The sequence below is a fragment of the Mesocricetus auratus genome, unplaced genomic scaffold, assembly GCF_017639785.1.
Source record: "Mesocricetus auratus isolate SY011 unplaced genomic scaffold, BCM_Maur_2.0 Super-Scaffold_100014, whole genome shotgun sequence".
In the NCBI taxonomy this organism is placed as follows: Eukaryota; Metazoa; Chordata; class Mammalia; order Rodentia; family Cricetidae; genus Mesocricetus; species Mesocricetus auratus.
Genome location: NW_024429197.1, coordinates 2,007,529 through 2,029,500, shown reverse-complemented (window position 1 = coordinate 2,029,500; position 21,972 = coordinate 2,007,529). Strand labels below are relative to the sequence as shown.

Sequence of the window (21,972 nt, the reverse complement as noted above, 5' to 3'; positions counted from 1 at the left end):
GAGTCCATCCACCTGGCCAGTATTTAAAGCTTACTTCAAATTTATCTTTTTACTGTGGTAGTGGTCTTATTCTCGATCAGTGGGATTAACACCATGCCTAGATAATTTTTTTGTTAAACTCTACTTTTTTTATGTGCTTGAGTCTTTTGCCTACATGTATCTATGTGCATTCACCATGTGCATGCCTAGAGTCACCTACCCAGTCCAAATTGCTGCAGATACCCAGTACTGCAAAAATATTACCAAAACCATAGTAGGAGACACAACTTGGTTCACATCTCTGCTCTGTCACAAAGATGTGCGAGTATGTGCAGTTTTCTTAACTCTTTCTGCACCTAAAGTTTTCACTCCTCCAAAAAAAAAAAAAGAGGAGAAATAACACGGTTTTACCGTGTAAGGAACAAGTAAGACAAAGAACACGGTGTCTGGACCACAGTAAGTGCAGCTGCGGATCTACTGGGAGCGGGAAGCCAAGATAGGAGTTTACATGGTGACAGTCCCAGAAGTACACTAACGAACTTTTGGGCTCGCCAGGCGCATGCGCCCCGTCGGCGGTCGCGCACGTCCTGCGAGCGCTGTGCAAGCGACGGAAGTCACAGCCGGGAAGCCAGCGAGGTCGGTTCCGCCCGGCTCTAACATGGCGGCGCCCTTTGTCTGCCGCGAAGCGCTGTCCCGGGCCTTCTCGCGGCCGTGATGCACCTCCCTCTGTGGTGGGGTTCGGGACATGGCAGGTGAGGCTGGGCCAGCGCCGGCGGCCGCGGGGTCCCTGGAGGCGGGACGGAGGCGGCCGCGGGCGGGGACTTGGGACTCCGGGACGGTTGTGTGGGGGAGGGGAGGCCCCGGCGGAGGGCGCCGCGGGGCCGGGAGCCACAGGAGCGGCCCGGGGGGCTGACCGTGCACCCGCGCTGCCGAAGGGGCGCGAGTCGCCTCCGGGGGCTGGGTGACACCGCGGCTGGTGGCATCTCCGCCCCCGCCGCCGGGCTGTCACCGCCCCTTGACCCCGCGCGCCGGCCGGCTGCGGCGGGTGGGCGTGCTGCGGCCGCGTGGGGGCGAAGTGCGGGGCGGCGCGGGGCCGGCGCGGGCGGCCTGGGTGTGTTGCGGGAGAGCGGCGGGCACCGCCCCCACCAGAGACCATTCATTCATTCCCTCGTCCAGCCAGCCGTCCACCCCGTTTCCCTCCTTCTCTCCGCCCCTGACAGATCCGAGGACCGGGCAGTAGATGCCGGCGGACTAGCTCCGCTCGTGGGACCAGGGTTCCCTCTCCAAGCGGGAGACTCCGCCTCGGTTTCCTCGTCCTTGAAGCAGGGCTTATTGCTAAAACCTGTCTTCTAAGGGCGTGTGATATAAGGTTACATGAGGCAGTAGGCTTCAGAGGCGCTTACGGCTAGAGAGAGAGTGCCCGGAAAGTCCCTTGCTGTTACTTGTGTCATCGCCATTCAGAGAGCGAAGACTCACGTGGGAGAGAGAAACGGGCTTTTCAGATGTCACTGCGCTGCAGGACGGGAGCCTTACTCGGCGAATCCGGGAGTCCCATTCTTCCAGGAAGCTGAGCGTAAAGGATACTTAGGGGAGTGAGGCAGAAGGGCGGCATATCCTTAGCTGAAGGTGGTGTCCGTGAGAAAGCTCAAATTCCTCTTCCTCCAGCAGACGTGGGCAGTCAGAGCCTCTGCCTGAGTCTTTGGGACGTTGCCAAGTTCAGCACTTTTAACTTTTAGGTTAATGGGAAGGCATTTAAGAACCAGGTTTGTGGACAAGAAAGATTACTGGGCAAGGTGAAGAGTGAGACTGAAGTCAAGAGAATGCCAGACTGCCGGGTTGTGGTGGCGCACGCCTTTAATCCGGGCATTCGGGAGGCTGAGGCAGTCGGATCTCTGTGAGTTCAAGGCCAGCCTGGTCTACAGAGCAGAGTTCCAGGACACGCCCCCAAAAGCTGCAGAGAGAAACCCTGTCTCAAACAAGACTAATTTAAGTGAGTTGTAAGGGTGGCCTTGATTGGGGAGAGATACTTTTGGAGATAGAATTGATAAAACCTGGTGATAACTCCAGTGAGAAGGCACAGGATAGTTCCATTTCTTCTTAAAAGTGTGTGTAGGGGGTCAGAGGACAAGGTGTCAAGAGTTGATCTGGTTCTCATCCTCCCCCTCGTTGAGTCTGGCTCCCTCCTGTTTCTGGTGTATCGTGTATTACAGGCTAGCTACCCCAAGCATCTTGTCCTCTCTCCCCAGGAGAGCTGCATTGCAGGTGTGCTCCACTGCACTGTGGCTTCTGGGTAATCAAACTCAGGTTGTCAGGCTTGCACAGTAAAGCAAGCACTTTTGCCTGCTAAGCCAAGTCTTGCTACTGTCCCCTGTCCTTGGCTGGTGGATGTTGGCATTGCTCTCTTGGTGTGGTAGGAAGCAGGACAAGGAACACATTTAATAAGAGGAAAGCTTTAGTTTTAAATGAGCTGAAAATATGTTCCTGAAAAACAGTCAAGTAAGCCTGGGGTGGACAGTTCAGCTCGCCGTATAACCTGGGCTATATTGCAAATCCCAGGTCAGCCTGAACTGCGGAGTGAGGCCCTGTCTAAAAACAAAACAACAACCAATCAAAACCCTGCCTAAAATGTTAGGGTTCACCCACAGAGGTCACCTAGGTGAGGCTATGTATGGGATGAGAATCAGTGTTGTGGACATCTCAGGAAAGTCTGTGCGACACTCAGCTGGGCAGACCGTCGGCACTGGCTGGGCCTGTCTCCGAAAGGAGTTCTGAGTGTGGAGCCTGGGAGCCTGATCTTGCTTCCCTGGCCCAACATAGTCTTAGCTACAGCAGGTCAACAGTAATTCATCCTACCAGTCACTGAGGGCTTACTCTGCCCAGCTCTGTAGTGAGCTCTGCACTTGCCTGATTAGTGGGAGAGGAGGAGCTGGCCCTAGAGAGCCCGTGGTCCCCTCATGTCCTCACTGGGACTTATGCTTGGGTGTCTTTGATTCAGGTGATGTGCTGGAGGAGGGGAGCCGAGCTGGAGTTTCTACAGGCACACTGTCTGAAAAGAGAGCCCCCAGCTTCTTGGAGATCTGAGGTATGTCTGTAACACTGAAGGGTGGAAACTGTCTGCAGGAGACAGCTGTTTTGTTTTGTTTTCTAAAAGGCAGGGCTTCTGTGTGTCGCCTGACCAGGCTGGGCACAAACTCACAGACATCTGTCTGCCTCTGCTTCCTGAGTGCTGAGAATAAAGATGTGTGCCACCACTTCCCAGCTGAGATGACTTGTTTTTAGTTGTCTACACTCAGCATGGTTCAGATCACGGTTTCAATATTTTTTCTTTAAAAGTAATAATAAGCCCGGCGGTGGTGGCTCAAGCCTTTAGTCCCAGCACTCGGGAGGCAAAGGCAGTCGGATCTCTGTGAGTTCCAGACCAGCCTGGTCTACAGAGTGAGTTCCAGGACAGCCTCCAAAGCCACAGAGAAACCCTGTCTCAGAAAAAAAAAAGTAATAATAAAGTCAGTGCGGTGGTTCACACCTTTGGTTCTAGCACTTGGGGACTTAGAGGCAGGTGGATCTCTGAGTTTGAAGCCAGCTAGAGCTACATAGCAAGACTCTGATTCAAAAAATTTACTGGGGGGAAAAAAAACAAACTTGTTTTAGTTTTATTGTGAAATTGTGGATAAAACTTTATTTTCTTTTTTAAATAGCGTCTCAGTGGTTTTTGCTCTGTCATTCAGGCTGGCTTTGAACTCAGTAATCCTCCTAACCCTGCATCCCAAGTTCTAGGATTATTGTATGCGGGGGGGGGTAGGGGGGTTGTTTGCTGGTGTGTTTGTACCACATGCATGCCCAGTGGCCCACAGAGGTCAGAAGATGATATCAGATCCCCTGAAACTGGAGTTTCAGATGGTTGTGAACAATCATGTGCTGGGAATTGAGCTTAAGTCCTCTGCAAGAGCGGCCAGTGCTGCTAACCACTGAGCCATCTCTCCAGTTGGGAAAGAAATTCTTAATGTTCTTGTGGTTCATCAGTTTTTTCTTTTGTGAGTAGCAATTTTTGCTTAGTTAAAAGAACATCCTAATGGGTATGGTGTCCATCTGTAATCTCAGGATCAGTAGTTTGAGGCCATTTGGGGCTATAGAGTGAGTTCCGGACCCACCTGAGATGTCTGAGACCTTGTGGGGTGGGGGTAGGGTTATTTATTTCATCTTTGTTTTTAAAGCTGTTTCCCATATATTTAATACTCTCTCCCAAATGTCCATTACCTTAGTGTGTTCATAACGATTTCTTTTATAAAACACAAGGTCTGCTCTCTCATTTTTAGCAAGTATACTGCCTTGCCTCAGTGTCACTTATCAGAACTTACCAAACTTATCAAACATTGCTCCTTTCTTGTGTACTGTCATAGTAACTGTGACCATATAGTCAGCACCTACAGATATGTGACTGTCGTGGGCTTATTTGTCTGCCACCACACTAACTTGAGTTCCTGTAGTGTGATGGCCACTCTTGGTGTCTTTTTTTTTTTTTAAGATTTATTTATTTATTTATTACAAACACAACACCCTGCCTCCATGTACATCTACACACCAGAAGAGGGCACCAGCTCTCATTACAGATGGTTGCGAGCCACCATGTGGTTGCTGGGAATTGAACTCAGGACCTCTGGAAGAGCAGTCAGTGCTCTTAACCTCTGAGCCATCGCTCCAGCCCCACTCTTGGTGTCTTTAAGGCCTGGTCCCATCTTCATTTCAGGCCATACCTATCACAGGCTGTAAACACTGTTGAGATAGGGCTGGGCTGTAGCTCAGTTGGTACCATGCCTCCTAGCATTCACAGAGGCCCTGGTTTGATCTCCAGTTCTGCATTGGTGTTTTGCCATGGGTGTCAGGTCCTCTTGAAATGGAATTGTAGACAGTTGTAGCTGCCATATAGGTGCTGGGAATTGAACCCAGGTCCTCTGAAAGAGCAGTCAGTGCTCTTAACCACTGAGCCACCTCTTCAGCCACCATTTTGATTTTTTGAGACAGGGTTTCTCTGTATTGTTTTGGAGGCTGTCCTAGAACTCGATCTATAGACCAGGCTGGCCTCGAACTCACAGAGATCCGCCTGCCTCTGCCTCCCGAGTGCTGGGATTAAAGGCGTGCGCCACCAATGCCCGTCGTTCCATTTTGGTTTTTTTGTTTGTTTGTTTGTTTTGTTTTTTTTGTTTGTTTTTCGAGACAGGGTTTCTCTGTATTGTTTTGGAGGCTGTCCTGGAACTCGCTTTGTAGACCAGGCTGGCCTCGAACTCACAGAGATCCGCCTGTCTCTGCCTCCCGAGTGCCCATTTTGGTTTTTTAAGACAGGTTTTTCTGTATAGTCTTGGCTGTCCTGGAACTCATTCTGTAGACCAGGCCAACCTCAAACTCAGGGATCTCCTGCCTCTGTCTCTGTAGTGCTGGGATTAAAGGTGTGTACCACCACTACCTGGCTCCTGGTTTTTGTTTTTGAGACAGGATTTTGCTGTAGAGACCAGACTGTCCTTGAATTTAGTCCTCCTGCCTCAGCACCCCAAAGCACTGGGATTACACAGGTACATCACCATGGCCTGGGACTGTTGGAAACCCTAAGACAATGCTGTACTGAAGATTTAAAGTTAAAAAATCAGCCTGCTAACAGCTAGTAGAATACCTCATCTTGTCGTCACCCCGTGGTTTCTGTCCTATTTCAGGCACATGCCGTGGTGGTCTGCAGGCTCACGAACTGACTTGTTCATTTAACATTTATTAGATCTTAGCCCTAGAAAGGACCTTTTTACCCAGTCCTGATGGGGGAAACTCCAGGAAAGGTGAGCATGTGAAGAACATGTGTTATACTGGGGTGCACTAAGTCTTTGTATTCTTTTTCTTTTGAGACAGGCTTGCTTGTAGCTGAATTGACCTTGAACTCCTGTTCTCCTGTGTACACTCATGCTGAGAGTACAGGTGTGTACCGAATGCTCAGCATAAACGTCCTTCTTTTGAATAACTTTAGTGGTTTTTGTTTTTGTTTGTTTGTTTGTTTGTTTTGTTTGTTTTTGTTTTTGTTTTACCAGACAGGGTTTCTCTGTATTGTTTCGGAGGCTGTTGGTCCAGCCCGGCCTCGAACTCACAGAGATCTGCCTGCCTCTGCCTCCCGAGTGCTGGGATTAAAGGAATGCGCCACCACCGCCCGGCTAACATTAGTGTTTTTAATCACACGTTAATCATATATAGTAATGATTTCATTACTGCACTTCATACATGTACATAATATTTGATCATGTTTCTTCCATCACATTCTTGACATTCCCAATCCTGTTCTCCCCCTTCTTCTCAGCAAGTCCTTGAGTCCTTTCTCTATTTTCACACCCTTCTTCTCTCTTTTCTCTCTCCCTGCATGAGTCTAGTTAGGAGCTTACAGGAGCATGGATGAGGAGTTTTTACAGGAACATGGTGCTTTTTTCCTTCCCTAGGAGCCACTCGCTCCTTGTAGATCCTCTGGGAGGGGTGGCTCCTCCTCAGCCCCTGGGCCCCATCTCAGGATGTTGACAGGTCGTCTTGTGTAGGTCATCACAGCTGTGGGGAGTGCAGGAGTTAATTCCAGCCGTGTGGTGGTCCACAGCACTCACCCTCCCCATGAGGGTTGTCTGGTGCTTAGAAGAGTGGTGTAGGTGTCCCCTTTATGGCTGACTGGCTAAATTACGAGTCTCTGTGGTCACAGCTGCCCAATCACGGAAGAAATTTCGCTGGCCAGCGCTGACAGCAGCATTGGGCTCTGCACACTAACATAATTCTTCAGAAGGCAATCCCATGGGCATGTCATGTCCACTTAGAAAAATGACAGCTGTAGCCTCCCTGCTAGGGCCTGATCTTTTAGCCAGAAGCTTTGACCAGGTTGACAGTGCCAAGCATGAGTTAGTTCCCTTCTGTGGTGTATCACTCAAGTCACTCAGGAAGTTTTTGGTTACCCCATAACAGACTCACCACTGTTACGCCAGTGTGTAACCAGAACTTTCTGTCTTAGCCACCAGTCCTGCAGCTGCTTATAAAATAGTCAGAGGCTAATATTAACTATAATTGTTTGGCTATGGCTCAGGCTTATTACTGGCTAGCTTTTACATTTAAATTAACCATTTCTATTAATCTGTGTATCGCCACGTGGCTGTGGCTTGCTGGTAATGCTCTTGCATCTTACTCCTCTAGTGGCTTCTGGCATCCCCCTTGACTTTGCATTCTTTCTCCCTGCATCTCTGCTTGGATCCCACCTCTATATATTCTGCCCTGCAATAGGCGAGCTTTAGTCATCACCAATAAAAACAACACACATCCGCAGGGTACAGGAGGACACCACACACACACCAGCAGGCACTTGTCTGGTCAGTGAGTAGTGCACTCCATAGAGAGGCTGGGTAGGGCTGCTTTAACAGTTTTACCCCAGCTCTGCATAGCGCCTTCTGGCACCGTGAGGGGTAGCCAGCAGGGAGAAAGCTTTATCTCAGTTCCAGCTTGACTTCTCCTGGCTGCAGCCAGAGCAGGTGCTGTCTTCAGCAATGGGGTCTGACCATGTCATTTGTCTGGGCAGTAACAGCAGTGATTGTGTGTGTGATAGAATGCTGCTCGGCTCTAAGGACAATGAAATCCTAGAGCGCAGACAACCAGTGTCTTTCTCTGTGGGATGGTCATACTGTGGCCTTTGTCAGTAAAGCCTCTTTGCTTGTACAAGAAATGTGTCTTGTAGAAAGGAGGTGGCGACACTGCTGTGAGTCTCAAGCACTGAGGCCTTGGATTGCATCTGGTTGAGGAAAATGAGTCTCGCCGGATGGCGATGGTGGTGCACGCCTTTAATCCCAGCACTCGGGAGGCAGAGGCAGGCGGATCTCTGTGAGTTCGAGACCAGCCTGGTCTATAAGAGCTAGTTCCAGGACAGTCTCCAAAGCCACAGAGAAACCCTGTCTCGAAAAACCAAAAAAATAAAAGAAAGAAAATGAGTCTCTAGCAGTGGGTTCTCCTGGTTTCCTGGCTGTCACTGTTGTGGGGCAGTGGCCCCCAGTCTCCTGGCTGTCACTACAGCATGTTTTTACATGTAGTAATGACAGCATCCAACAGCAGCTTCACAAAGTAGAAGCCTCCACTGTTACCCTAGGTTTAGGGAAAGGAAGTAGAGGTTCCTGCTGCCCAAGGACCAGCTCTGCTCAATTTCAAGCCCCAGGCAGCAGCTAGGTCTAGGAACTGCGGTCTCAGCTATGGCAGGCAGCTCTTCACAGCATCAGGGGCTGTATCTGTGCCTGAAGCTGAGGGTGCCACTGCTCTAGGGATCCCTTCAGGGATTTCTGTTCCTAGAATTTTCCTAACACACTCTTTGTGAGAAAAGTTGTAATTTTCCATTTCCCTTATGAAATATTTTTTTCTTGAAGTTTTTAGTCACCAGGTCTTGTAGAAAGTAGAAATTGTCTTTTATTGTTATTTTGAGTCTCTCATGATAACTCAGGCTGGCCTTGAACTAGCAGCAATCCTCCAGCCTCTGCCTCCTGATGCGGTATCACAGGTGCATTCCACCACAGCCAGCTAGAGATGCCTTAGAGGTTTCATGATGCCTCTGGCCCTGAGGAAAATATCTCCCTCCCAACTCTTACTTCCTCCCTTCCTGTTTTAATTTTTAATGGATATTATTTATGAGTGGTAAAACAGAAAGGTTGTGGGTAACAACTGTTCCTGTGTGCCCTTTTGAGAGGAGCCCCTTCACTGTTTTTCCACATGCCCTGCAGGATGTGGGTGTCACTCTGAAGCCTCATTGTGAGTCAGCACAACAGTGCTTAGGACTGTGCTGAATGTCACTGGGGCTGTGAGCCCCTCAAGGGAGAAGCCCTTCACGCTTCTGTGGTATTCTGTGGGAGGCCCAGAGACTAAACCCTTCCAGTGCCGAATGGGGACATTAACTTTTTTTTTCAGGTCCCAACGGTCCAATTGAGAACGTCTTAATTTTGTCAGCTTTATTTTTTTATGAGGTAGGGCCTCATGTTGCCCAGGCTTGCCTGAAGCTCTGTGTAGCTAAGGATTTCGGGGTGTACCAACACTCAGAAGTTTGTGCATTGCTGGGCATTGGACCTGGAGCCTTGTGTGCGCTAAGCAAGCATGCAGTGTGTTTGTGTGTGTGCATGGGCCGTGATGTACATGTGAAGGTCAGGGGAATCAGCAGGTTGGCTCTGTCCTACCTTGTGAGTTGCAGGGATGGAGCTCAGGTCATCATGGTCCCGTCCTTTTTGTGTCCAGTACCTGCTCTCTTTATTGCTGCTGTCTTGTCTCTAGCTGTTCAGAGTAGAGGTTTTGGTTTTTCCATCGGCTCTTGTTCTTCCTCTTGTCAAGGAATGGCTCCCCCATGCCAGCCTCTCATGACAGAACTCTCATGTCATCCTCTGCTTCCCCCAGCCCCTTCTTCCTGTCACAGCCCACATCTACTTTGCCTCCAATTCAGAGATCCTCCTGCCTCTGCTTCCTGGGATTAAACGCATGTGCCATCATGCCCGCCAGCGCCTGCTCTGAATCAGAGCCCTGCTGCCGGCTTGTGAGGCCACGGGGAGGCCGCCTGCTCCACTCTTGCTTCCTTACAGATGCTTAGCTGCTAAGTGGTCCTTTCAGAGTACGGCCTGTTTTCAGTTCTCTAAGGCTTTTAAAGAAGTGTGTGTAGCTTGATGGCAAAGTGTTTGCCTTCCACGCATGAAGCCCCTGGTTCCACTGCCATATAAACCTAGTGTGGTGGCACACCAGCATTTGCGGGGTGGAGGCAGCAAGTTCATCCATCCACCAGTACATAACAGAGTTGAGCCCAGACAAGATAGGGGAGAAAGAAAGGGAGCCAGGGGGAGGCTTTGATTCTAAAGCCTGGCTTCCCTGACACCCTGGTGACAGCGTCTCCTGCAGTCCGGCCACCTGTGTGGTCCTTCACACAAGTCTCCTTCAGAGAAAGAGCATTGCACTTGCTCTTGGGCCCAGGGTTAAGGGCTTCTGGGTTTACAGTGGCACAGCTCTCTCTTGCACTTCTTTTTTTTTTAAGATTTATTTTTTTATTATATATGCAAACAAGCCAGAAGAGGGCATCAGATCTCATTACAGATGGTTGTGAGCCACCACGTGGTTGCTGGGAATTGAACTCAGGACCTCTGGAAGAGCAGCCAGTGCTCTTAACCACTGAGCCATCTCTCCAGCCCTCTCGCACTTCTTTCCGGTCTCTGCTTAAATTCTGCCTCCTCAGAGAGACCCTTGTTCCCTTTCTTGACTATCAGTTCTCTGTGTCTCTCCACAGCACTTGCTACAAGTCTATCTGCTATCATTGTTAGACTTCTTCCTCAGGAGGCCCAGTGCTTAGTGCTTTACCTCACATGGGTACAGAGAGCGGCTGTGAGACGTGGTGCTCTCTTCTCTGTGCCTAGTCAGATTGTGAGCTGTTGAGTCACCAGGTGTCACAATTACAGGGTTAGGTACCTGTACTGCCTGCTGACCTTCTGATTCCTGTGGAGACTGCCCATCCAGGATCATGGATGTTTCTCAAATGCTCATTTTAGTCTTAGTGTGTTCTGTGTTGCTATAACAGTACCACAGCCTGGGCAAGTTATAAACAGGTGTGTTTCTCATAGTTCTAGAGGCTGGGACATAAAATATCAAAATGCTAGCTTCTCTACTTGGGAGGTAGGAAGACCAGGAGTTCAAGGTCATCTTTGGCTACATCACAAATTCAAAGTCAGCTTGAGGATTGTGTCTCAAAAACCAAAACTGAACAAAAGGTGTCAGCATGTGGTCCAGGCCTTTGTGTTGTACTCTGCCTTGATGGGTATCAGAGGACAAGTAAGAACACAAAACAAAGCCTGCAATCCCAGCACTTGGGAGGTGGGGAGAAGGGTTGTGAGTCATGGTTAGCCTGTGCTACAGGGTGAGTATGAGGCCAGTTTGTGTTGGCTCAAGAAAAAAGAAAAAACAAAACATAAAAAAAACAGGCCAATAAATAATCAAGCTGGGCAGTGATGGCACACACCTTTAATCCCAGCACTCATGAGGCACAGCAGATAGATCTCTGTGAATTTGAGGCCAGCCTGGGCTACAGAATGAGTTCCGGGACAGCCAGGACTACACAGAGAAACCCTGTCTTGAAAAAGCAAAAACAAAAAATGAATTGACTTTTCATAATACAAATTACAAAAATCACTATGGATTCAGGACTGGTAGACTCAGTCAGAGTAGCACTGTCTGTGGAGGATGAGGCGTCCAAATCCGGGTGGTTCCAGGCAGATCTGGATGTTGTTTAAAAGTGGGAGAGCTGGGAACACAGCTCAGAGCTCAGTGTTAGGGCAGTTGGTCACCAAGTTTGTGCAAGGTCCCAGATTTGATCCCTACCACTGTCCCCTCTCATCACTGAAGGAGTATCTTTCTAGATTTTGTGTGTGTGTGTGTGTGTGGTGTGTGTGTGGTGTGTGTGTGTGCATGTACACGTCTTTTTTTTTTTTTTTTGGTTTTTCGAGACAGGGTTTCTCTGTGGCTTTGGAGGCTGTCCTGGAACTAGCTCTTGTAGACCAGGCTGGTCTCGAACTCAAAAAGATCCGCCTGCCTCTGCCTCCCGAGTGCTGGGATTAAAGGCGTGTGCAACCAACGCCCGGCCCCGCATGTACACGTCTTTACATATCAAGAGAAACTGCTAAAAAATGGAAGAAACACAGTCTCGCTACAAGGCAAGCATTGCTGGACAAGTAGCACTGTGCTAACAGGGCAGGTAATTGTTTTCTCTGCCAGGTTGTACCTGAAGAGACAAGTTGGTAGTGAGGTTGGGTGCATAGCTTTCAACCTCCCAGAGGTGGCCTGTTGTGAACTTTTATTTCCTTGGCCTGAGTATATGTATGTCTGTGAGCCACTTGTATTTCAGGATGATCAGGAAAGGTGAGTGGCACTCAGTGGTGATTTCTTTGTGTGGAAGCTGGAGCAGGCCCGTCTATTCTGGGAGCTAGCCAAGTGTGTCTGCCTGAGGGAGCATTGTTATGGCACCACCCCTTATGCTAGTCAGTGCCTGCCAGTAACTTGGGTCATGTTTCAGTGTGTAACAGGAGCCCATTGGCTTTGGGAGAAAGCTGCTTAGCTCCGGCATCCTGGGCAGGTAGCGCACACTAGAGCACCCTCAGGGTTTAACAGTGCAGTCGTTTGGTGTGAAGAGTCTCTCAGCAGAGAAAATCCATCCCAGTAGCTCTTTGCTCAGCATGTCCCCATGTGTGTCGTTCCTCCCCCAGTGTGTTACAGGGATTTTCCAGATGACATTGAGATGGGATGATGGGTTATGATTGGTGGGTCTAGTCACGTCCAGAGTGCCCAGGACAAGGATGTAGAGACCATGTGAATGAGGGCTTTGAGTGTAAAAGAGAGTAATTTAGAATATGTCTATCTGCTTCCTGCTAACAGATGGCTGCTGGGTGCGGGAGGCGTGTGCCTCTGACCTATTTGAGTTGATGTAACAGCCTGTAAAGAATGTGTGAGCCGCTTCACCACTGGAAGAGACTCTGGCCCCCTGGGTCTAAGTAGCAAACCTTAGATTCAGGTCTGGAGAATTCCTCCCTAGTCCTTGGTGCCCAGGGTGGCTGTGTGCTTGTTTGCAGGTGACCAGGGCATGGTGTTCTGGCTCTGTGACACCTGTCAGGTTGAAACAGCTCTAAATGCTGTTTCTTCATTGTTGGAGGAGCTTGCTGAGTTGAGCAGAGATCTCAGATCCTGAATGGTTTGGACTGAGGAGATACGCCAGTTCTCCTGGGTCCTACCTATATGTGCCTTTGTCAGGCTGTTACCTCCACTGAGGCCACTGTCCTGCCACTCCCCCAGGGCCTTAGGAAACGGTACAGAGTGACAAGCCTTTGCTGGGGGTCTATGTGACTGCCTATTTGTTTGTTTTATTAGAAACTTTGAACTTGCAGGGAGTTGGTGGTGCACACTTTTAACATGGCACTTGGGAGGCAAAGGAAGGTAGATCTTTGAGTTCTAAGCCAACCAGGGCTACACAGTGAGACCCTTTCTCAAAAAACAAAAACAAAACAAAAAAACCCAGCCAGGTGGTGGTGGTGCACGCCTTTAATCCCAGCATCGGGGAGGCAGAAACAGGTGAATCTGTGAGTTTGAGGCCAGCCTGATCTACAGAGTGAGTTCCAGGACAGCCAGAGCTACACAGGGAAACTCTGTCTCAAAAAATCAACAAAAAACCCCAGTTGTTCACTGATGGAGTCATGTGGGGGCGTGACACAACACCCCGGGGAGGAGACACTGCACAGCCCACAGAGCTCTGAGAAGTAGGTGCTTTTGAGGAACCGATGAGGAAAAGGGAGAGAATGTTGGACCATCCCAGACACAGGAAGGACGTGGGCTCCGCCAAGAGCAGCAGGTCCCACATGTGCAAAGCAAACAGGAGTGTTGTCTCCTTTCTGCACTCAAGAGGGGTTCCCTCTGGCCGTGGAGAAGGTGACTAGGACTCTTGGCTGCCCACAGCATTTCCACCTCAGAAGACAGCTCTAGCTCTAGGTCACCTCCTGCTTGGTGCCTTGGTGTGTGCACCCTTCAGCTCCTGGGCATCTCAGAAAGGGCTCCTAGCCCCAGACCTGGACATGGCTTCCTCTTGGTGTCTTGTGCTCTGAACAACGCTGAAAGTCTCCCTTTTATCCCTTCAGGTCACCAGTGGGAGTTTGCTCTTTCTGGGGTTTGAGGACTTAGAGCAACAGTTCTCAAACTGTGGGTCTCAACCCTTCTGGGATTAGGGGTGAATGACCCTTTCACAGGAGTCATGTAAGACCATTGGAAAATACGGATATTCACATTATGATTCATAACAGTAGCAAAATTAGTTATGAAGCACAATGAAAATATTTTTTTTTTTTTGGTTTTTCGAGACAAGGTTTCTCTGTGGCTTTGGAGGTTGCCCTGGAACTCGCTCTGTAGACCAGGCTGGCCTCGAACTCACAGAGATCCGCCTGCCTCTGCCTCCCAAGTGCTGGGATTAAAGGCATGTGCCACCAACGCCCGGCCAATGAAAATAATTTTATGGCTGGGGGTCACCACATGAGGATCTGTATTAAAGGGTTGAAGCATCAGGAATGTTGAGAAAGTGTTTCTCAAAGACATCCTCGGGGACAGGGCTGGGTCTCCAGCTTGAAGTTGTACTTGGCCTGATAGCACTGCGCCTTCCCCATTAGCTACTTCACCTTAGCTCAGTTAAGTACGTACTCCCCCCCCCCCATATTTTCTTGTTCTCTGAGACAGTGACTCATTGTAGCACCAATTCTCTTTGGTCTTAATAATAAAAACTCAGTCAGCTATTGGGTTGAAAGCTGAAGATCAGAGAAGCAGAGCGGCCAGCCCTAGAGTTCTTACCTCTAGCAATGCTGAGACCAAAGGGGTGATCCTGCCCTCAGACTGACTGCTCAGACTGCAGTGGGATCCTGTCTCCTCCTGCTTTATAGTCCTCTCTCTGCCCCGCCATATCCCTTCCCGTCTCTGTGACCCCAAATGCTGGGATTAAAGGTGTGAGCCACCACCACTTGGCTCTGTTTCTCTTTTAGGCTGGATCAATTTCGTATAGCCCAGGGTGGTCTTGAACTATCAGAGATCCATCTGCCTCTGTCTCCCAAGTGCTAGGATTAAAGGTGTGGCCACCACTGTCTGACTTCTACAGCTAACTAGTGTGGCTGCTGGGTTTAAAGGTGTGTGTCACAACTGCCTGGCCTCTATGGCTAACTAGTGTGGCTGGCTCTGCACTCTGATCTTTAGGCAAGCTTTGTTAGATCATAAACAAAATACCCTAATTCTTTTTATGTGACTGTCCTGGGCAGGAAAGCGACTTTGGGGAACTCTGCCCAGTACAGCCATACTGGCTGCTTCTGATACAGCTGGCTGTTCCTGGGTTTGGGTCCAGCAATGCAGTCAGCTCTATGTACTTTGGCCTCACACAGTTGGTGCCGGGTTTTGTTTTGAAATGTTCTGAAACACCTTGTTTCCCTAGAAGATTGCTGATCTTGCAAAGGCTTTGCAGTGGCGCTGGACAGGCAGAGACTACTTGGGTATTATCTCAACTCTGTCTGTGTAGTTCATAATTGGGCACCAGGCCAGGGCCTTCTCCAAGCACACTCCCTTGGGACAGGTGTGGGATTTCCAGGCATTAAGTGAGGCCCTTAACAGAGAGGCCGGCCCTGGCAGCTGGTGGATCAGGATTGGAGTCACTTCTCTCTCCTGAGAGAGTCACCGCTCAGAGGTTTCTGGAGGCAGCAGACCCAACTACTTTATGGAACTCCATAAGCCTAGGAGAGGGAGGGACAAAGCAAGGGTGGGGTATGAATGCCAGGATGGAGAGAGAGACAGAGACAGACAGACAGACAGACAGAGACCTAGTGAAATCCTCACCCTAAAGAACTCAGTTTGTGTGGACAAGGAGCTTGCCTGGAGCCTGTGGGAGCCGATTATGACAGAGCTGCCTGGACATAGAGCCCCAGAGCGGAGTATTTGCATTTATTCTAATAGTGTGTGCATTCTTTTTGTAGTATGTGGTATAGTTTGTGAGATAGTAATTGTTTCATGTGTATCTTCTCCATCTGGCTCCTTAGCTCATTACTTCGTGTGTTTTCTGCTTCGGGGGCAAGATATGAGGGCTCTCTTGGTACTTTTTGGTTTGGGGAACTTGCCCTGTTGAGTAAGCTTTGGGAGCTACTGGGCCCCCTTGGCTTGCAGCAAGTTTCTGGAATCATCTGCCTTTTGTGGTAGAAAAGCCTCTCCCTTTGTTAATGCTCCTCGGTTCCTCTGTGAGTCTCACCTGGGGCTTGGCAGTTGGCATTCTCTCTCGGTGCTGACAGGAGGCTCTGGCTTTCTGCAGCCATGGATTTCCCCCAGCACAGCCAGCGTGTCTTGGAGCAGCTGAACCAGCAGCGGCAACTGGGCCTTCTCTGTGACTGCACCTTTGTGGTAGACGGTGTTGACTTCAAGGCTCACAAGGCGGTGCTGGCAGCTTGCAGCGAATACTTCAAGATGCTCTTTGTGGACCAGAAGGACGTGGTACATCTGGACATCAGTAATGCGGCAGGTACCCTGTTGGGCTCAGAGCCTCATGTCATGCCAGGCCCCTGTAGGGCAGTGCCAGCCGGCTACTTCCCACTGAGTTTGAGTTCTGACCCCACAGGTACCAAGTCTGTCCCATCTTTTCTAACCAGGTGTGCAGTGATCAGGGACACAGGTTCACAGTACAACCAGGGCAGAGAGAGTAGGACCCTTGTTAGCAGGGAAAGAGCACGGCTGACCCTAGACCCTCCTTATCCCTTTCTGAGGCCAGATCAGTCCTGGGGATGATAGCCAGGCCGTGTCAAGAATAGTGAGGGGCTACTGGGGCCTGGGTTGAGGAAGGATGACCAGTTCTAGGTTTGTACTCCCATGCAGAGCCCTTGACCTGCTTTTGAGATGGTTAGGACAAGGTATTCTCTTATTTTATAGATGTGGCTGACGGTTAGGTAGACCATGCTGTCAGAGGGATGGGGTGTCCTATCCCCAGTTTATCATTTTAGAAGCTGTCCCTAGCCCAGCAGACAGGCGGTGGAGAAACCATTGGTAGGCCCTGAAGTGGGTCTGTGATGGCTGCCTTGTCCTTGACAGGCCTGGGCCAGGTGTTGGAGTTCATGTACACTGCTAAGCTGAGCCTTAGCCCCGAGAATGTGGATGATGTGCTGGCTGTGGCCAGCTTCCTCCAGATGCAGGATATTATCACAGCCTGCCATGCACTTAAGTCCCTTGCTGAGCCGAGCGGCAGCACTGGAGAAGATACAGAGGCCTCAGCTGTGGAAGGTAAGGGCACTGGCAGGTTGTTCCTGAAAATTAGTCAAGGAACTTGGCTTCTTATGGAGGCCCTGCCCGATTCTGGGTCACCTCACTGAGCCCTCATCTATGTTGCCATCACTGGCAAGGGTTGGCCAGGCACTCTGGAAAGGGTCCCCATGCCTGCCCTTCCTACCCTTGAGCAGCAGAGAGAGAGCGCAGGAGCCACACGTGAGTCACTAGATGCCCCGGGGCAGAGCTCCCGTAGCTGCCCTCCCAGAGCTCCCTGGCGCTCTGTAGTCCTGGAAGCTACAGACTCCCATCATGGACAAGGTTCTTTATGCTATCAGAGGATCGTGTCCCCCTCCTGCTGAGCACTCACACTCCAGCGTCTGCTGCCTGGGTGAGGTGACATCACTTGTGCTGTCACAGCTTCAGTGGTTGTGAAGTCAGCATCCTGGGGTAAGGTGTTCCCTGAAGTCCACAGAGGGACTTAGAGAGGCCACCTCATCCCTCTGGCAGTGGACACTTGATGGAAAATGACAAGTCTGTCCGGTTCTGTCTCCAGGAGGAGACAAGAGAGCCAAAGAAGAGAAGGCAGCTGCTACCGTGCTGAGCAGGCTGGACCCAGCGAGAAGCAGCCCGCACACAGGCCCAGGCAGAGAGCTCAAAGAGGAGCGGGGTGGCCAGGCAGAGAGCACAGCCAGTGGTGAGTTGTGGCTTGGTTCTCACAGGCTGGCCACCTGGAAGGAGGTGACGGACAGTTGGAAGTTGGTTCTGCCCGTCACCCGACAGCAGCCTGGGCCCCAGAGCAGTGACGGCTTTGTGGCTGGGAGGTGGGTGGCATGTGTTCCTGTACCTTTCTGGCTTATGTCTGGTTCAGACAGTCTGTTCTACAGGTCTGTTCCAGCTATGGAAGAGAGCGTTTTGGCCGCTGGACAGAGTCCCAATCCAGTCTCTCATCCCCCCCTCAGGTGCAGAGCAGACGGAGAAGGCCGATGCTCCTCGGGAGCCTCCCTCTGTGGAGCTCAAGCCAGACCCCACCAGTGGCATGGCTGCTGCAGAAGCTGAGGCCTTGTCAGACAGCTCAGAGCAAGGTGCCCCTCCCCCCAGCCAGGGCCGGCCTTGCCACACCCACCCCACTGCCCTTTTGGATTGCCCCTTCCCAAGCCTGTCCTGCGTGGCCATCATTCACTTGAGCCTTTTCTTTCTCGACTCTCGAGCTGTCTTAGTTACCCACCCCTCCGTGTTTCCTTTAGTCTGGAAGCATCCTGACGTAGCCCTGGGCATTACACAAGTGTGCCCTGCTTCCCACAACCAACCTCCCAACTTCTTGTTGGCTGAAAGTGCCACACACACCTGCCTGAGGCCTTACATTCTCCAAGTAGCAAATACTTAGGTTACAGACCCTGGGGTCACCTAAAGAAGGCGTTTGTCAAGTGGGGAGGGAGTTGGTTCGGTCAGACCAAGAAGGTACTCGGAGCCCAGCCAAGTCCCTCAGTGCCTGCTCTGTTCTGTGCAGAGATGGAAGTGGAGCCGGCTAGCAAAGGAGAAGAGGGGCCAGAGGAAGAGGGTGCAGGGCCTGCGGCGGTCAAGGAAGAGGGCGTGCATCTGGAGAACGGGGACACCCCTGAGGAGAACGAAGAGTCTGCAGGCACAGACTCTGGGCAGGAGCTTGGCATGGAGGGCCGGAACCTGCGCTCAGGCACCTATGGGGATCGTACCGAGTCCAAGGCTTATGGCTCCATCATCCACAAGTGCGAGGTGCGGGGCCGTGGGCGGGGCCAGCCCTGTGTCTCCAGGGTCGCTCCAGTCCCTCACGCATTCCTTCCTGCTGCGCCTGCAGGACTGCGGGAAGGAGTTCACGCACACAGGGAACTTCAAACGCCACATCCGCATCCACACGGGTGAGAAACCCTTCTCATGCCGGGAGTGCAGCAAGGCTTTCTCAGACCCCGCAGCATGCAAGGCCCATGAGAAGACACACAGGTACCCATCTTGCCCCCGCCCAGACTGGGGGCCTCCCTGGACCCTGCAAGACCCCTTCCTACCACCCAGCACCTTCTGCCCCACAGCCCGCTGAAACCCTACGGGTGTGAGGAGTGTGGCAAGAGCTACAGGCTCATCAGCCTGCTGAACCTGCACAAGAAGAGGCACTCGGGGGAGGCCCGCTACCGCTGCGGGGACTGTGGCAAGCTCTTCACGACTTCAGGCAACCTCAAGCGCCACCAGCTGGTGCACAGTGGCCAGAAGCCCTACCAGTGCGACTACTGCGGCCGCTCTTTCTCTGACCCCACCTCCAAGATGCGCCACCTGGAGACCCATGACACCAACAAGGAGCACAAGTGCCCGCACTGCGACAAGAAGTTTAACCAGGTGTGCGCCCCGCCCTGCGCCAGCGCTGGAGGGTCCTGCTAGTGAGTCCCCAGGGTTAGCACAGCCCAGCCCGTGTCTGGATGGGGCTCTCCTAGGATGAGCTCTGAAGGGCAAGCCCGCTTACAGGCTGTGCTGCATTCGCCTTTACTGCTAGGACCCTGGGCCTCAGTCGGGATGGGGCTCTGCCCATTTGAGAGACCAGAAAGTCCGTTATTTCCTGGCTCCAGGGGTTGGGCAGAAGCCAGGTTCCTAGGGGCCCCTTCTGAGCCCGTGTCTGGTGCAGGTGGGGAACCTGAAGGCCCACTTGAAGATCCACATTGCTGATGGCCCTCTCAAGTGCCGGGAGTGCGGGAAGCAGTTCACCACCTCAGGTAGGCCCAGAGCACCCTGGCTCCCCCACCCATGTCCCTCAGCCCCTCATGGTGCAGCACACCCGTCTCCCCCTTCTCCAAAGGGAACCTCAAGCGGCACCTGCGGATACACAGCGGGGAGAAGCCCTACGTTTGCACCCACTGTCAGCGGCAGTTTGCTGACCCGGGCGCGCTGCAGCGGCACGTACGGATCCACACGGGTGGGTGAGGAGGCCCTGTGTGGGCTGAGGTGTGGGCACGGGAGTCGAGTGGGTGCCAGTGCCTTGTGCCTCTGCCGCAGGTGAGAAGCCATGCCAGTGTGTGATGTGTGGCAAAGCCTTCACTCAGGCTAGCTCCCTCATCGCCCATGTGCGCCAGCACACCGGGGAGAAGCCCTACGTCTGTGAGCGCTGTGGCAAGAGGTAGTGGTCTGCCCCCACCCCGGGGAGCATGAGGCCAAGTCCCAGACTGTGTCCTAGAGTGGGCGGGGCGGGGCGGGGCGGGGGTACCAGGCTCCTCTGGGTGGGTCAACATGAGCCTCTTACGTGTGTGTGTGGCCCTTTAGATTCGTCCAGTCCAGCCAGTTGGCCAATCACATTCGCCACCATGACAACATCCGACCACACAAGTGCAGCGTGTGTAGCAAGGCCTTTGTGAACGTGGGGGACCTGTCCAAACACATAATCATCCACACTGGTGAGCATGCGCTGCCCGCCTGCTGTGCCCGTCTCTTCCCAGCCCAGTCTGCAGGAGACGGCTAGGGGTAGAGTAGGGAGCCCTGTGCCAACTTGCTTACAGGTAGCCTTGAAGTTCAGTTCAAATGTGGACTCCAGCTGCCTTGGGGCTTCCAGGAGGAGGGTGCTCTTGAGGCACCTGTCAGCACTGGCAGCTGCCAGAGAACTTACTAGAAAAGATGGGGCTGCTGGGCACTGGGAGGCCTGCAGGTGGCAGGGTGGTAACTCCCCTCCCCACCAGGAGAGAAGCCTTACCTGTGTGACAAGTGTGGCCGTGGTTTCAACCGGGTAGACAACCTGCGCTCTCATGTAAAGACCGTGCATCAGGGCAAGGCGGGCATCAAGATCCTGGAGCCAGAAGAGGGTGGTGAGGTCAGCGTGGTCACTGTGGACGACATGGTCACACTGGCTACTGAGGCTCTGGCAGCAACAGCAGTCACTCAGCTCACAGGTGTGGATGTAGGCAGCGGAGGGTAGCCACAGGCACCTTGCCTTGGTGGCGACGATGGGGTAGGTCCCTGTGGCTTCCGCCTTAGGCCCTGCTGACTCTGCCCACAGTGGTACCAGTGGGGGCTGCAGTGACAGCTGACGAGACGGAAGTGCTGAAAGCCGAGATCAGCAAGGCTGTCAAGCAGGTGCAGGAAGAAGGTGAGCGGGGAAGTCTGGGGCATGACCGCCAGTGGACCCAAGGTCCTTCCCATCCTGACCACAGCCCCCACCTCCACAGACCCCAACACGCACATCCTCTACGCCTGTGATTCCTGTGGGGACAAGTTCCTGGATGCCAACAGCCTGGCCCAGCATGTTCGGATTCACACAGCTCAGGCACTGGTCATGTTCCAGACAGATGCGGACTTCTACCAGCAGTATGGGCCGGGCAGCGCGTGGCCAGCCGGGCAGATGCTGCAGGCTGGAGAGCTGGTCTTCCGTCCCAGGGATGGGGCTGAGGGACATCCAACACTGGCAGAAACTCCGCCCACAGCTCCTGATTGCCCGCCACCTGCCGAGTGAGCAGGTGGCCCCTGACTGCTTATTTAAAGTGGATGGCACCCTGGGACTCAAGGTGCTCCTGCCCCATCCCTAGAGAATAAATTGGATTATTTTCTAATGTTACCTATGGTCCCTGTGTCCCCGTGGGTGGGTAACTCACCTACACAGCTGATACTGTAAAACGGTTAACACTACCTTCAGGGACCAGGCTTCCTGGGGCACTCTGCTGTTCATCATGGAAAGTAGAGCTCCATACTGTGTCTAAAATTATCCAGGGTGTAGGCAGCACCCTGTGACTGAGATGCAGCTCCCCCAACAGGGTGCGCAAAGCTTCAGAGACCCAGGCAGCTTAGTACCTTTATTTATCAGAGCAGCAGAGTTTAGACTACTGGCGGGCTTCTCAATAAACTAGGGCCTAGTCCCGCTTCACCGAGGCCACAGGGAGGCCATCCTGTGGCAACACTAACTTGCTGCAGGCTACCACCAGGCTGGCAAGGAGGAGGGAAGGGAGCAGCTAAAAGCTTTGACATTGGGATCCCAGCAGGCAGAGCTGTGGTGTTTCCCGAGGAGGAGCCCTACTGAACTGGACAGGACCTAATCTGTAGCTCCCAGGTCCGTAGCCCAGCTCTGGTGCCCCAACTCTTGTCTTGTCTTGAAGCAGGCATAGAATTAACAGCCCCAGGACTATTGGGCTCCTTGCTGCTACAAGGAACTACAACGCCCCAGAATGGGAGAACGCACCCTGC

General features: G+C 52.1%; 1 protein-coding gene across 3 annotated transcripts; it reads left to right on the top strand.

The window, feature by feature from the left end:
- The first annotated feature begins 593 nt into the window (after positions 1–593).
- Zbtb17 (zinc finger and BTB domain containing 17) lies at positions 594–21,349 on the top strand. 3 transcript variants are annotated; one of them, XM_040757498.1, is made up of 17 exons: positions 594–731; positions 2,975–3,061; positions 5,865–5,934; positions 15,848–16,054; positions 16,618–16,806; positions 17,345–17,485; positions 17,751–17,873; positions 18,299–18,540; positions 18,623–18,765; positions 18,852–19,152; positions 19,436–19,523; positions 19,607–19,723; positions 19,804–19,924; positions 20,068–20,198; positions 20,478–20,687; positions 20,795–20,884; positions 20,964–21,349. In XM_040757498.1, exons 2-17 carry the CDS (start codon positions 2,978–2,980, stop codon positions 21,245–21,247), a joined length of 2,541 nt encoding a protein of 846 aa, XP_040613432.1. In that variant the 5' UTR covers positions 594–731; positions 2,975–2,977; the 3' UTR covers positions 21,248–21,349. The 3 variants fall into 3 exon arrangements, with proteins under 3 accessions (XP_040613432.1, XP_040613433.1, XP_005081141.1); XM_040757499.1 differs by having other exon boundaries at positions 605–731; positions 5,869–5,934; XM_005081084.4 differs by lacking the exon at positions 5,865–5,934 and having other exon boundaries at positions 605–731.
- The last annotated feature ends 623 nt before the right edge of the window (positions 21,350–21,972 follow it).